The sequence below is a fragment of the Elephas maximus genome, chromosome 16, assembly GCF_024166365.1.
Source record: "Elephas maximus indicus isolate mEleMax1 chromosome 16, mEleMax1 primary haplotype, whole genome shotgun sequence".
NCBI lineage: Eukaryota > Metazoa > Chordata > Mammalia > Proboscidea > Elephantidae > Elephas > Elephas maximus.
The window spans coordinates 16,022,958-16,038,001 of record NC_064834.1 but is presented as its reverse complement, the minus strand read 5'-3'; the positions used below and the strand labels follow the sequence as shown (position 1 = coordinate 16,038,001).

At 50.9% G+C, this 15,044-nt stretch overlaps 1 protein-coding gene across 5 annotated transcripts in view; it reads left to right on the top strand.

The window, feature by feature from the left end:
* The window catches only part of CDH23 (cadherin related 23), a 528,116-nt gene that overhangs the window by 225,819 nt on the left and 287,253 nt on the right, over positions 1-15,044 (top strand). For all 5 annotated transcript variants that reach the window (XM_049855780.1, XM_049855785.1, XM_049855781.1 and 2 more), the window contains exon 9: positions 4,095-4,173. In XM_049855780.1, the coding sequence (XP_049711737.1) occupies positions 4,095-4,173 (79 nt within the window). The remainder of the gene's footprint in view (positions 1-4,094; positions 4,174-15,044) is intronic.

Genomic DNA, 15,044 nt, shown 5'->3' with positions numbered 1-15,044 from the left:
TAAGTGTTGGTATATTGAAAATATAATCATCGAGACTGAAACAAGAGCCACGAGTTCCCGAGAGCCCTCACTTCTCCCCGTTAATTCCTTCTCATAATGTTTCCAGTCTTTTTGGCTGCACTTGTATTAAGAGCTCAAGGTTTTATTAAAAATGGATTTATTTACCCAAAAAGAGATGAAACTCCAAACTTTGTCAGGAGCCCATCAGAGCTCGCTTTGTAGAGGCTCCAGCATGGCCCTTCCCAGGGAGAGCAAGCCACCTTGTCCTTTGGGCCTGCAGCCCGGCCGGCCTCCTGTGATCCCTGTCCACCCAAGATGGATAGCCCAGGGCAGGATGCCCAAGGATGGCTCACAGGGCTCTGAGGACTGAGGGTTCATTCGCAACCAGGTCCTGTCTTTGTGCAGGTCACCGCTGGCCCTGGTCCTGTCCTCCCAAGGCACACTATCCTAGGCCCAGTCCATTCCAGCCTCTCAATGGTGCTACACCTGGGGCATGCAGCTGCCCAAAAGGTTTATTGCTTAGTGGCTCTCTGGAATGGTGCTCTGATAGGCATTGGGCCTGTTAGCCTGTAGGCCAGCCCCTGGCCCTAGAGAGCAGAGACAGCCTGGAGAACATATGTGGGATCCAGGCCAATGGGGCCTTATCAGAGGGAGCTGCCCCTCTGTGCAGAGAGCCATGGGTGTCAAGAGAGCCTTTCCTGGCAGCTGGGGCCTCAGGCTAGAGTTCTGTACCCTTAGGACCTCCTCCTGGGGGCAGACCCAGGCCTCTCCTCTGACCCCGGGAGGGGAAGACCTACTGAGGTCTCTGGGGTGATTGGGGTTGGGTAGTTAGTGTAGATCCTTCAAGTCTAATGCAGTGCTTCCCAAATGACCTCCCATGGACCTCTGAGTCCGGGGCTCTTAACGCTGTTACTTGAAAGAGTCTGTCTTCAGAGAAGAAAGCCTGGGAAGAACAAAAGCTAACTGCTTTCTTTACCACTTTATTATTTCTCGGAGCCTTTACTGCACTAAACCAAAAAGCCAAATCAAACCAGTTGCCATCGAGACGACTCTGACTCGTGGTGACCCTGTGTGTTTCCAGGTGGTACTGCCCTCCATAGGGTTTTCACGGTTGTAACCTTTCAGAAGCAGATCACTGGGCCACTAAAGCACGTTGCAAACCTCCAAGCGAGGGGTGACGTACGAAGGTTTTCCCAAATCTTACGTGAGTTAATGCTTGTAAATAGTGCTTGGCCATAGCAGCGTCTTTAATAATGACTGTAATCGTTATTGTGGGGTCCCTGGGTGATGCCGATGCCCTCTGCTGCTAACCTACAAAGGTTGGAGGTTCAAGTCTACCCAGAGGCACCTCAGAAGAAAGACCTGGTGAACTGCTTTCAGAAAATCAGCCATTGAAAACCCTGTGGAGCGCTGTTCTGCTCTGAAACACGCGGATTCGCCCGGAGCCAGAGTCCACTCCATGGCAGCTGATCTGGGTTTTCTGGTTTATCGTTATCCTAACAGGATCTTTTACAGAGTTTTACAGAGGCAGCGTTGCCAGGCAGGCTGGGCACCTTGGAGCCAAGGTACCTGCATTTGAATCCTGGCTTCACCATTTATTCCTCGCAGTGGAGACTTGGAAAAGTTACTTAACTTGTGTGCCTCAGTCTCCTCCTCTGTAAAATGGGAATGAGGGTGGGATTTGTCTCATGGGGTTGTTGTGAGGGTTAAATGAGCTAATATGCTCAAAGTGTTCACAGTAAGCTGGGCACAGAGTGAGCAGACAGGACAGCTAAATACAGCGGGGGATCCTGGATTGACTCTTGGTCCAGAACAGAGCATTAGTGGGACAACTGACAACGATTGCCTGTGGTCTGTAGGTTAGCCAGAGTGGTCTTGATCATTGTATGTGGTTATATAAGAGGTTAACGTTTGGGGAAGCTGGAGGACAGGCATAGGGAAATTCTTATATATATTTTAAACTGTGCTTTAACTGAAAGTTTACAATTTAAATCAATTTCCCTTACAAAAACGTACACACACGTTGTCATGTGACCCTAGCTGCTCTCCCTACAATGTGACAGCACACTCCTCCTCTCCACCCTGTATTTCCCATGTCCATTCAGCCAGCTCCTGTCCATAGCAGAATTCTTTATACTGTTTTTGCAACTTTTTTGTAAGGCTCAAATTACTAAGATTACTCAAAATACTAAGTTAAAATATGGGGGCTGGGGGAGATAGCTGCTGCTTTTGTTGGTATTTCACAGTTTGTCTCATGACTCAAGTCCCTCAGAGCCCACTTTGGGAGATGCTAGTTTAATGGCCTCTTTCTCTCACTTTGTAACGGTCTGTTTTCTCCAGGGGACCTGGCCGGAGCAGCTGTCCTTCGGGGAAGATGCCGTCTGAGGAGGTTCAGTCAGGGGAGGGTCAGGGCCTGCCTTCTGCTCGGCCTGGCCTCCGGGCTGTGTTCAGCTCTCTGAAGGGACATTGCTCCTGAAATACTCTCGCCTTCCCTTAGCCAAATGCAGAGGGGCCCTGGATGCTGCAGCCCCGGGCCTAGGAGAGGACGGGGTGGCAGTTGTGAGCAACACTGTCTGGGAGGAAGATGTGGGGGCCTCCTTCTGTTCTTGTAGAGAGACCCGGAAGAGCAAGAGGGGAGGGATCGTGCAGCCCAGGGCCCCACCCCCGCCCAGGGCAGACAGCCTGCCTGCCAGAGAACAAGCCTGTCTCACAGGAAAGGGTGCTCAGATGAGGCAGGGGTACAGCCTGCAGACTCTAGCTAATGAGCAATGCGTGGTGAGAGATGGTCAAGGCCACAGGAGCCCTTCGTTGGACATGCATATGCTGTTAGATATGTCCTCAGAGGGTGGGGACAGGGCCTGTCTTGCTCTGCATCACCCAGGGAAAGCTGCAGGCTGGGGCCAGATCTCAGGCAGGCACAGGTGGACAGACAGACACAGCTGGCATGCACAATGATGTGACGGGGCCTGGTGAGAAAGTGAAGGTCATCCTGGGCTAGGGGCAACCTGGCAAGTGGTGGGGGTGCAGCTAGGATGTTAGGGTCCTGTCATGTGTACATTCATTTATTCATTCAATCAATTAATCAGTTCAATCAATCAGTCGATCAATTGATCATTCAATGCTTGAATGTACCCATTGTATGCCAGGATCTCTTCTTAGAAGAACTGTTTATGCCTCATAGCCTTTGCATGTACGTGCTGTATCTTCTACCTGGAGCTCCTTTGTTTTTCATTTCCTCTCCCTGGCAAACTCCTACTCATCCTTCATGACCCGTCCTAAATGTCACCTTCTGTACAACCCTTTGCAGCTCCTCCAGGTGGACTTCTGCATTTTTTTTGGACCTTTCTCCATATGAGCACCCCGTATGTGCAGAGCTGCTGTCTGCACATGGCCTTGACCCGTCCCCACAGGATTCGTGCTTCTCAAAAGCAGGGACCCCTGATTCCCCATGCTGGTAGCCTCGGTTGCTGGCCCCTTGTCCACCAGTACTCCTGGGAGAATGAACAGGGTGTGGGGCAGAGCCATTTGAGGCAGGAACTGCGGGTGCACTGCTGTATGAGCAAGGTTTGTAGGGCCATAGTGGGGATACTCACTTTGGGGATTTATGGTATCTTCATTCATAATCGATCTGTGACAGTCTCCTTTACTTACACCCTAGGGAAAACAATATGCCTTCAGTGGGGACTACCCATAAAGTCCCAGGGTGTTTGCTGTCACCCATAGTAAGGTGGGAAAACAGACCAGAGAGGGGCACAGCAATTTGAGGGGAGGTCAAGATAGAGACTTGGTATCTTGTCTCCCTGATGCTCCTCCCTCAGCTCTTCTCCTGTGGGTGGTTCATCCGAATGAGAGGAGCTGGGGAAGGGTGGGTGGTGATAGCACAGCTAGGTTGCGCCTCTCCAAGGGACACTGCAGAGTTTGCCTGGGGCCTTCAGCTTATGTCCCAGGGGCAATGGGGACAGCTGAAGCCTGAGCACTTGGCACCTACTTCCTGGGCTGGCCTTGCAGCCAGGAGTCTGCCAAGGGACGGTGCCAGCACAGCTACACAGAAAGACAGCAGCAGCCCAACACAAGTCCTCTTCTCTCCCACCCAGGGCACGACAGTACGCATTATCACTGCCATCGACCAGGATAAAGGACGTCCCCGGGGGATTGGCTACACAATCGTCTCAGGTAAGGTCCAGCAGCCATGTGCCTGCACCTGAGGAGAGTCTGGGTGTGTGGGATAGACGTATGAGGGGACCTGGCCCCAGAGAGAGCCCTGACAGAGGACCCCGAAAGAGGACCTCCTGGTTGGAGGATGAGGGGGACAGGTGAGGAGAAGAGGCACAGGGATGCCGATGGAGCCTAAAATGTGTGGGCTCTGTGTGGGTGATGCTGGGCAATAGGGGTGTGTACCATGGTCCAAGGTCTGAGGCGTCAAGTATCTGGGGCTCTGGGCCCAGGACAGTGGTGGCTCCCATCTAACCTCCTTCATGGTTTTCTTTTCCTTACTTGATGAAAAGGTGGCAGCTTTCACAACATTTTAGAGCCAATAGAATTGCCACTTTGGCTGATTTCATGCTCTTTTCACAGTTCTGTCACATTTCCAACCATTAGAAATTCATTCCCACTTGGAATGTTGCAGGGGGAGGTACATAAGCCTTCCTTCCCACCCAAATCCCTTGGTTGAATAGGCTGGTGACTGAGTAAAGAGATGGTTCCAGGTGATGGAATCCCTGATGCCCCATCCCCTCCCAGAGTCTGACAAAATGGCAGCTCCATTGGGCTGTCCCAGGGCTGGGTGGTTTTGGGGCAAGGGAGCTGGTGAGAGTCCACCCAGGGACTCTGGTTCTGTCCCGCCCACCCCACCCCCTACTCCCTGCCCCGATACACACTCTATACGTAGCCTCTCTGCTCACCCCACTAGTCGGCGAAGGGCCGGCCTGGTGCATCTTGGAAGGCCAGGCTGATGGTCAGGATGTCAGGTCACCAGGCTACTTTCCACCCTGTTGCCCTACACGCCTCACACCCCTGAGAGCAGAGAGTAGCTTTATTGGGGCATTTCTGCCTAAAACTCAAAAGGCAGCAAGGCGTAGTGATTAAGAATGTAGAGGATGGAGTCTGGAACCAGATTGCCTTGGGCAGATCACTTAATCTCTCTATGCCTCAGTTTTCTCATCCATAAAATGGGTGGTTTAAGGGTCAGATGCCTTATATATGTAAAGAGCTTAATTAATGCATGTGATTTATAAGTGATGGCTATTACTGTCACTGCCAATAGCTAATAATACCCTTGGGAAGCTGGGGATTAGCTGGTAGGAACACAGGAAATCAGAGGTATTATGGGCTCCCTGTGACCTGCAGCTGCTGGTGTGACTATCATTGTGCCTTTAAGCCCAGGGTACCCGAAGACCAGAGCAAATGCCAGACTGACAGGAGTGTGGCTTTGGGTCTCTGCTGCCACCCTCACACCCCACTCTTGTTTCTCCATTCTGGTGCCTGGTACAAAGTTAACTCCAATATGTACTTGTGGAATGAATGGATGGATGGATGAATGAATGTCATCCCTAGGGTAGTGGGTTCTCAAAGTCCACTAAGACCACGAATTGGCTGGAGAACCTACCAAAAATGCAGAGTCCATGGCACCCACGGGTTCTCATTCCATAGGTTCTTCCTCACCCGCACACTAGATGGTTCAGATGCAGGTGGTCCATAGGCCACCTGGAGCACCTGGGGGATGCTGACCCTAGGGGCAAAGCCATTCCTAGGAAGGAGAGCTGTTCTGCAGGAAGACAGAGCCCTGTGGGAAACGGGACCCTCGGGGGTGTGCAGAGGAGGGAGACCTGTGCTGGTCTCCTTCATGAGTTCTGCAAGTTGGGAAGCAAAGCAAGTGCCTCCCAAGTGACAAGAGGCTTGTGCTGAGGACCTGAGGGAACATCAGTGAGCCCGACTGGCAATGGAGTTGGGGGGCCAGGATAAGGTGGCAGCAGGAAGGGGACACCTGGCTGGGTGGGGAGTGTCTCCTTATCTCCTCACTACCTTTGGGCTGGCTCTAGGTATGTCCCACCATGGTTGGGATAGAGAGCAGGGAGCCAGGACCTGCCCAAGGTCATGCCCAGACCGGGCCCTCTGCAGAGATTCTGGGAGCCCATCCTGCAGGGCACTGGTCCATTCCAGGTTCCTTCTGGGTGCCAGGCCATCAGCCCCAGACTCTCAGATCCTCTCCAACCTTCAAAGCTGGCTTTAGCCAGCCCCACCTCCTCACCCGTCCCCTTGGAGCAGAAGACCGGAGGGCCGAGCTCCTGGGCTCTGGAGCTTGGGTTTGGGGACAATTGCCTGCAGTAGCATCTTGCGGAATTTCCAAAGGCATAATCTCCTGGTCCAGGTTCCCAAGTGCAGACCACGGGATGAAAAGGGAGACCCAGGGTGTGAAACCGCAGGGAGAGGGTATATATGGAGGTGAACGTGGGAGGCAGTAACTTCCAGGAGGTCTGGAGCACTTAGCATAGCTTCCCATTGCCAGCACAGATGTGCCTTGAGGGCTTTTAGAAAGGATGACAAATGGGTTTCCTCTCGTATGTCAACTTTGATCGATCAGTAATAGCTGCTTGAAGAAGCTCACAAAGGAAGCCAAACAGGCTGAGTGCAGAAGAGTTCAGTGTTCGATTGGTAGGGTCTGCTCTGAGTGTGGAAAGGGTAGGCGCAGCACCTGTGGCAAATATTTGCCATCCGTGGTAAATCAGTACTTGCACTGCACTCACAGGTGGCCCTTGATTGCCCTCTAACCACCTCAGGTGTATTAGCCCTGCCCCTACCCTGCCCCCCCATATCCCTTCGGGTTGGCAAGCAGCTTGAGGAAAGGGCAGTTCTCTTTGTCTCCCCCAGCCATCCTGAGCACCAGCACAGCCAGACTGGCCCCCACTGGTGCCTGCCCGCCTTCTCCCTAGGAGCCTCAGTGGGAGGCTGATGGGCAGAGAGGGCAGAGTCCCCAGGGGAGCAGTTGGACAGCAGCTAGGATTTGGCCTTGCCTCTCGCAATTGGCTGCTAACCTAAAGGTTCATACCCACTGAGCAGCACCATGAAAGAAAGGCCTGGCAATCTTCTTCCTTAAAGATTGTTGTTGTTAGGTGCCATCGAGTCGGTTCTGTCTGGTAGAGGTCCTATCTAACAAAGAATGAAACACTGCCCAGGCCTGTGCCATCCTCACAATTGTTGCTATGTTTGAGCCCGTTGTTGCAGCTACTGTGTCAGTCCATCTCCTCAAGTGTCTTCCTCTTTTTCACTGACCCTCTACCATAAAGATTACGGCCAAGAAAACCTTATGGAGCAGTTCTACTTTGTAACACGTGGGGTCACCATGAGTTGGAATTGACTCAATGGCAGCAGGTTTGGTTTTGGGTTTGGTCCACTTCCCTCAGCCAGTGTAGACTTTGCTGCAAGGAACATTGTCTGCCAAGGGCCTGATCCCACGTACCTGCCTCTTGGTAGCATTTGGTTGCAGTCCTCCCTTAGGAGGCTTGGCCTATGCATGTCTGGCTTGAAACAGGCAGAAGGGGTGCCTCATGTCCTAGCCTTACTGACAAGGGGATCTTCATGGTTAACGGCCCCACGCTGACCCTGAGTGCACGGCGGAAGCCTATTCCAGCCTGAGGTGCTCTGGAATGTTTCATTTGAAGGAAAGACCCGTGGGCCTCGGAGGCACCTGGAGCCAGGCTGAGTCCTGAGGGTCACTGGTGTGGGTAGCCCAAGTCCCTGGGCACCTTGAGAGTCAGCGAGAGCTCTGTTTGTGATGGGTGAGTCCGACTTGAGCCCCACTGACCCAGGGCACACATTTAAGCTACCCAGCCACTCAGAGGCCCTGTCCGCTCTGGGCCGTTTATCAGGCCTGCAGCCAGGGGAATTTATGTCTGCACAGCAGCACTTTCCCCAGTACTAATGACCCCTCTGTTTTGCCAAGAACAAAGAGGCCTTCAGCCGTAAGTTATGGCTCCATTGCCATCAATTTCTTCTCCTCCCCTCCTGGCCAAACTGAGACTGAAGAATGACAAAGTTCTTTTCCATGGACAGCCTGGCATGGGCCCCATCTGCTCCGTCCCCTGGGCCTGCACCCAGCACACACCAGGCCAGTATTTTGTCCAGGGCCAGACCAAAGCAGGGTGCCAGGGAGCTCCCATCCCCAGCGGCAGGCTGGCCTGTGGTCTGAGCAGACACCCTCCTCCGGACTTTTCCCTCCCCTGCTAGATAGAAGGCATCCTGCCTCAAGGAACAGCTGCATCCTACCCACTGCACAGCGCAGAGCTTGGAGCCCAGAGTTGAAGTTTGAGGCCCAGCTCTGCCACCAGCCAGCAACATGTCTCTCCACCCCTCGGTCATCATCCATGGAATGGAGTTAATAACCCCCGTGGTGGATAAGATGATGCTGGAGAGGGTATACCAGTTGCTGTCAAGTCATTTCCAACTCACGGCAGCTGCATGTGTGTCAGTGGAACTGTGCTCCATGCAGTTTGCAATGGCTAATTTTTCAGGAGCAGATCGCCAGGCTTTTCTTCTAAGGACTCCAGCCACCAGCCTTTTGGTTAACAGCTGAACGTGTTAACCATTTGCACCGCTCAGGGACCCCTCAGAGAGATTATAAAGGGTGATATAATGTAAAGAAACTCTCAGGACCCAGGGGTCCTGAAGGCCCTTACTCATCCAGTTCTTCCTCCCTTTGCTTGTTTATTCATTTCAGTGTGGAGAAGCGGTTGAGAGTGCAGGCTCTAGAGCGGCCGGTGTTGCCTGAGACAGTGGCCACTAACCGTGCTGTCCATTATGGTAGCCCACGTGGCCATTGCACTCTTGAAATGTGGTGTCTTAGTTATCTAGTGCTGCTATATAACAGAAATACTAAAACTGGGTGGTTTTAACAAACAGAAATTTATTTTTCTCACAGTTTAGGAGACTAGAAGTTCAAATTCAGGGCACTGATTCCAGGGGAAGGCTTTCTCTCTCTATCAGCTCTGGGGGAAGGTCCTTGTCTCTTCAGCTTTTATTCCTTGGCTCCTTGGTGATCTCCATGTGGCATGGCCTCGCTCTTCCCCTATCTCTGCTCTCCTGCTTGCCTGTTTGGTTTGAGTACAAAAGATATTGATTTAAGACACACCCTATACTAATACCGCTCGTTAACATAACAAAGGCCACCCAAGTGATTATAACCAATACAGGGGCTAAAGTTTACAACACATATCTTGGGGGGACACCATTCAATCCATAACTTGTGGCTAGCCTGAACTGAGATGTGCTGTTTCAGGATTTCAAAGATAGTACAACAAGAGTCTGTAAAACATCTTATTATAATGTTTTATATTGATTACATGTCGAAAAGATAACATTTTGGATATCTAGGTTAAATATAAGGAGCCCTGGTGGTGCAGTAGGAAAGCAATCAGCTGCTAACCGAAAGGTTGGTGGTTTGAACCCACCAGCCACTCTGTGGGAGAAAGACGTGGCAGCCTGCTCCCATAAAGTTTTCAGCCTTGGAATCCTTTGGGGCAGTTCTATTCTGTCCTGTAGTGTCACTATGAGTCGGAATGTGGTTTTTCTGGTTTGGGTTAAATACAATATATTATTAAAATTAATTTCACCTGTTTCTTTTTAATTTTTTGTTTAATGTGGCTACTAGGGAATTTAAGATTTCTCATGTGGCTCACATTCTGGGTCTGTGGAAGTGTTGTTCTAGACTAGACTGCCTGGGTTCAGCATCTACCACTTACTGGCTGTGTAGCCTTCTAAGGGTCAGTCTTCCAATCTGTAAAATGGAGCTAACACTGCCACACGCTTCACAGGGATGCTGTGAGGGTTAAATGAGTTGAGACATGGAAGCATTTAGAAGAACTCCTGATTTTACACCAAGTGCTTAACAAACGTGGACTCAGTATCTGCCAACAGTTGACTGGGTCTTTCCTCTGGACCAAGAACTGTACTAACATCCTGAGAGATGGGGGTGACGGAGGCACTGCCTTGGCCTGGAGAACCTGAAGTTTGGTCTGGGAGACGGACCAGTAAATGGGGGACTTTAATACCCTGGTGGAATGCTATGAAGGGGAAGCGGGCTGTGTTGATAGTTGTTGACATGGAGGATGGCAGCCTCAGGTTCTGTTGGTCTGTTCTCTCTACGTGTGTGCGTTTTGGAAAACATCTGTAATGAGAAATGAAAAGGGATCCATGGGAGGGGAGCCTAACCCAGCCGTCTTAGGGGTCTGGGGAGACTCTTAGAGGAGGGGTCATCTAAGCCAGGAACTGACTGGGGAGTGGGAATTAGCCAGGAAGAGAGGCGGGAGGGTTTGTTCCAGGCAGAAGGAACAACGCATACAAGGATGCAAGAGTGCGAGAGGGTGGTCCACTCGGGGAACTGCAGTAATTTGGCAGGGCTGGGTGCACAATCCAGGGAAGGTCAGGGGAGAGATGAGGCCACAGAGGGAGGCAGGGCCAGACCATGCAGCGTCTGCATGTAGGTTAAGGGTGTGGCCTTCAGCCTGGAGCAGCTGGGAGCCACGGGAGGTTCAACAGGGAGAGATATGGTCAGGTATGCTTGGTGAAGTTCAGTGTGGGCTGCGCGGAGTAAGTGGGTTAGGTAAGGGCAGGCGGGAGCAAGAAGGCCAGCTGGGAGGCCATTGGAGCATCCAGATGACAGATGGTGGCAGCCCTAACTGGCCAGCCACAGTTGGGAGACAGAGAGAGAGCCAAAGGAGGCTAAGGGGGCAGAGCTGATGGAAGGTGACTGAGGGGACAAGTGAGGTTGGACAAGAAAGGAGCCTAGGACTGGCCCTGAGATGTACCTTTAGAGCCCCGTGGGGCCAGAGAAGTCATACTTGTTCCAGAGAGACACCTCTCTTACCAGCCAAGTGATCCTGAGTTTCTTAAACTCTCAACGCATCAGTTTCCCCATCTCTTCATTGGTGCCAGTGGTGTCTTTGTCACAGAGTTATGAAAATAAAAGGAAATAAGACTGTTGATATAAAGTGCCTGGCACGTGGTGAGTGCCTACCGTGGACTGGTACATAGTAGGTTCTCAACAGATGTCAGCCACTTCCCCTGCTGCCCACCACCCTTCAGATGAGCACGTGGCATGCCGTCAGAGCCCGTATTACCACAAGCCAGGCTTACCCAGGTGGGCAGCCCTAAAGGCTCTAAGATCCAGGATTCTGCCCTGCCATCCTCTTCTGTCAAGGACCCCAGACTTTTCATCCTTTTTTTGTCACCCATCACGGACAGTCCGTCTACAAGAGGCTACAGAACAGTGGTTCCCAAAGCAGCGTCAGCATCACCTGAGAACCTGCTAGAACGGCACATGCTCCGGCCCCGCCCCAGACCTCCTGAGTCAGCACCTCTGGGGTGGGGCCCAGCAATGTTTGCTCAAGCCCTGCAGGTGGCTCTGATACTGTCTGAACCCCCCACCATTGGAAGCATTTTCAGTTTCCGCACAGACTAGACTGATGAGCTCTGTCATTTGATTCTCTCCCTCCCGTAACTGACGCTAAGCAGACTCCTCGCCAGCGTCAGAAGGGCCCTGGCAGCCCTGGTGTGTGTGGAGTTGTCAACGAGCCCACGCTGGGGCTTTCCACTTGCTTCCTGCACCCCAGCCCCCATCCCAACCTAGACACCACTCCACTGCCTTTTCTCCAGGCTGAAGAAGTCTCCTCTCTTCCCTTGTCTGTGCCTGGCAGCCCCCACCCCTCTCCCCAGCTGAGATGTTCTTCCCTGGGCCTTCTGCAGCTCTAGAACATCCCCCAGAGTAGGAGAAGGGACCTCTCCTTCTGGGATGCCGCTACGTGCCAGGAGCTCCAGTACCAGTTGCCGTCAAGATGGCTCTGACTCATGGTGATCCCATGGGTGTCAGAGTAGAGCTGAGCTCTGTAGGGTCTTCAGTGGCTGATTTTTTCAGAAGGAGACCGCCAGGCCTTTCTTTCAAGGCACCTCTGGGTGGACTCAAGTCTTTCAGTTAGCTGTTGAGCACTTTAACCTTTTGAACCACCCAGGGACTCTGTGTTAGGCACCAATGGACACAATTTACTCCTCACAACAGTCTCTAGGAACATATTACTACTCCCTTTTGTAGATAAGGGAAGCAAGACCCAGAAAGGTTACATAGATTGCTACTGAGTGGCAGAGCAGGGATTTGAACCAAAGTCTCTTGGACTCCAGAGCACACCCAATTTCCATGATGACAGTGGCTTTCAAAGCGTGGTCTCCACCTGGGAGTTATTAGAAATGTACTTTTGGGGCCTTGCCCACTGAATCAGACATTCTGGGATGGGACCCCAGTTGATACTGATGTCACTGGTCTGGGGACTACACTTTGAGAACCAATGGTCTAGAAGAGGAGCCCTGGTGGCATAGTGGTCAAGAGCTCAGCTGCTAACCAAAAAGTCTACAGTTCGAATCTATGAGCCACTCCTGGGAAATTGTATGGGACATTGTACTGTATCCTGTAGAGTTCCTATGAGTTGGAATCCAGTCGATGGCAACTGGTTTGGTTTTTTTGGTTTGGTCCAGAAGAGCAGGTATGATCAACAGGGGGCAGTATGGCCCCCAAGGGGGTGAAAATTTGTCCTTGGGGGGCTCCAAAAAAATCTTACTCTTTTATGTATAAAGCACAGCTCTACATCCTGATATACATTATACGTACATATAGGTATGAAACTTCATGGGGGAACCAATTAGGAAAAAAAAAAAAAACCTCTGAAAAGGCTCCTTAGGGAAGGTGATAATGAAAAAAAAAAAAAACCACTAGTCTAGAGTAAGGAATGAGAGTGTCAGGGCCCAAACTCTTCATTCCAAGCCAGGTCGCACAGGGGACCTGCCCAGGTATGTTGGTGAAGGACAAAGTCCTCACTTGCTCCTCTCTGCATTTCACTTTTAATGCTACCAAGAAAGAGGTTCCTTGAAAATACATTTAGTGCTTTGAAGGGAAGGCTGTGCTTGTGTGTGCGTGTGTGTGTAAGAGAGAATAATCAGGTACAGTCAGACGTGCACAAGCTTCCACCCCCACATGTGCCAATAACTTAACCGGGCCTGGGCCATAGCCTGGTGGGGGACAGCTATCACAGGAGACCATCATGCGAAACACATCAAAGCCCTTGTGATTAAGCCGCTTGGCATTTTTCTCCGCCTGAGAAGTGAAAACTCAGGAAAAGCAGAGCAGCTCTGGAAAGCCGAATCTGACGCCACAGCCCCTGGCGTAGGGTAGCACAGCAAGTGCCTGGAGCCCCAGTGACTTCAGGGCATCTGGACAGGCACAGGGGGAAATGGCCACCTGCCTGGAGCCAAGAGGTGGGCAGGGAGGAGTCGGGCACAGATCAGAGAGGTGTGGTGGGACCGGTTGGTGGAAGGCTCTAAGGCAAAAGCTGCGAGCTCTTGAGTGAGGCTGGGGTAGGTGGGTAAACATGGGTCATCTGCTGACTCATCTCCTGGGGGTTCTGGAGGGAGTGGAACAGGAAGTCCTGTATTGAGAGTGGACTTGGATTTCCAAGGGCTTCGAGATCTTCAGAGGGTCATGAAGTCATTGTTAATTGCCATTGAGTCGGCTCCAACTCATGGCAACCCCATGTATAGCAGAATGAAATCCTACCCGGTCTTGTGCCCTGTTACATGATCATTGGTTTATTTGAGGCCATTATTGCAGCTATTGTATAGTGCCCTCCAACCTAGGGGGCTCATCTTCCAGCACCATATTGGACTATATTCTCTTTGATCCATAAAGTTTTCATTGCTAATTTTCAGAAGCAGATCTCCAGGCCTTTCTTCCTAGTCTGTCTTAGTCTGGAAGTTCCGCTGAAGCCTGTCCACCATAGGTGACCCTGCTAGTATTTGAAATGCTGGTGGTATAGCTTCCAGTATCACAGGTACATGTAAGCCACCACAGTACAACAAACTGACAGGGTGGTGAACTATGAAGTTGTCGTTGGCTGTTGTCAGGTCCTGTCCAGTCGATTCTAACTCATAGTGACCCCATGTGACAGAGTTGAACTGCCCTACAGGAAAATTACCCACCGTTTATTTTGTGTTCTCTTGCTCTCTTTCCTTGGGGCACCTCAAATACACGGAATTGATTTAAATAGAACTGTTCGCTCTCAGTCAACATTGGTCCATACATGGCCCTCTTTTATTTCATTAATTTTTAATACTATTATGAACACCAGTGAACTCATCAAGCAGTCCAAGAACTAGGCCCTTCGCAGTCCCTGACCTCTGCCTGTATGCTCCACCTCCACCCACCTCCAGTCTCCTCAGTCCCCATAACCATACCTTGAGTCTTGCGTTTTTTCATTCCCTTTTCTTTTAAAAAATATTTTGCCATATATATATAGATCATATGTTGCTTCAATTTAGCTTTATTTGAACTCTATAAAAAGGGTGTCGTGTTGTACGTAGCCTCCTGGGGGGTGTGCTTTTCACTCAATATTCTATATCCGAGACTTATCGTGTTGTTTGGTGTAGGTATTGTTTGTTTATTTTTACTACTATATATTTCTCTGTGATATGAAAAAAATACCAGTTTATTTATTTCCCCGTTGATGGGTGTATGGGTTGTATTCTGCTGTTACCAACAGTGATGCCACGGACATCTTGTGCCTGTCTCTGAACATGTGTGAGAATTTGCCTTTGAGTTACGTGTGTTATAAGCCTTTTGCCCTCACTGCTGCCCCGAGTACAGCTGACTGCAGCCATCTTACAGGTGAGGAAGCTAAAACTCACAGTTATGAGAGTGCTTAGGGTCAGCTTGTCAGTGGTGGACTCAGGATTCAAACCCAGATCTTCCTGCTTCCAAAACCCACATTCTTTCTGCCATCTTTGGTTCTCAGGAGTCCCTGAGTAGTGCAGACAGTTAATCACTTGACTACTAATCAAAAGGTTGGTGGTTCAAAGCCACCCAGAGGTGCCTTGGGGGAAAGGCATGGTAACCTACTTCTGAAAGGTCACTGCCCTGAAAACCCTTTGGAGCGCAGGTCTATTCTGCAACAAATGGGGTCACCATGACTTGGAACTGACTCGACAGCAACTGGTTTGGTTTTTGGGGGGTT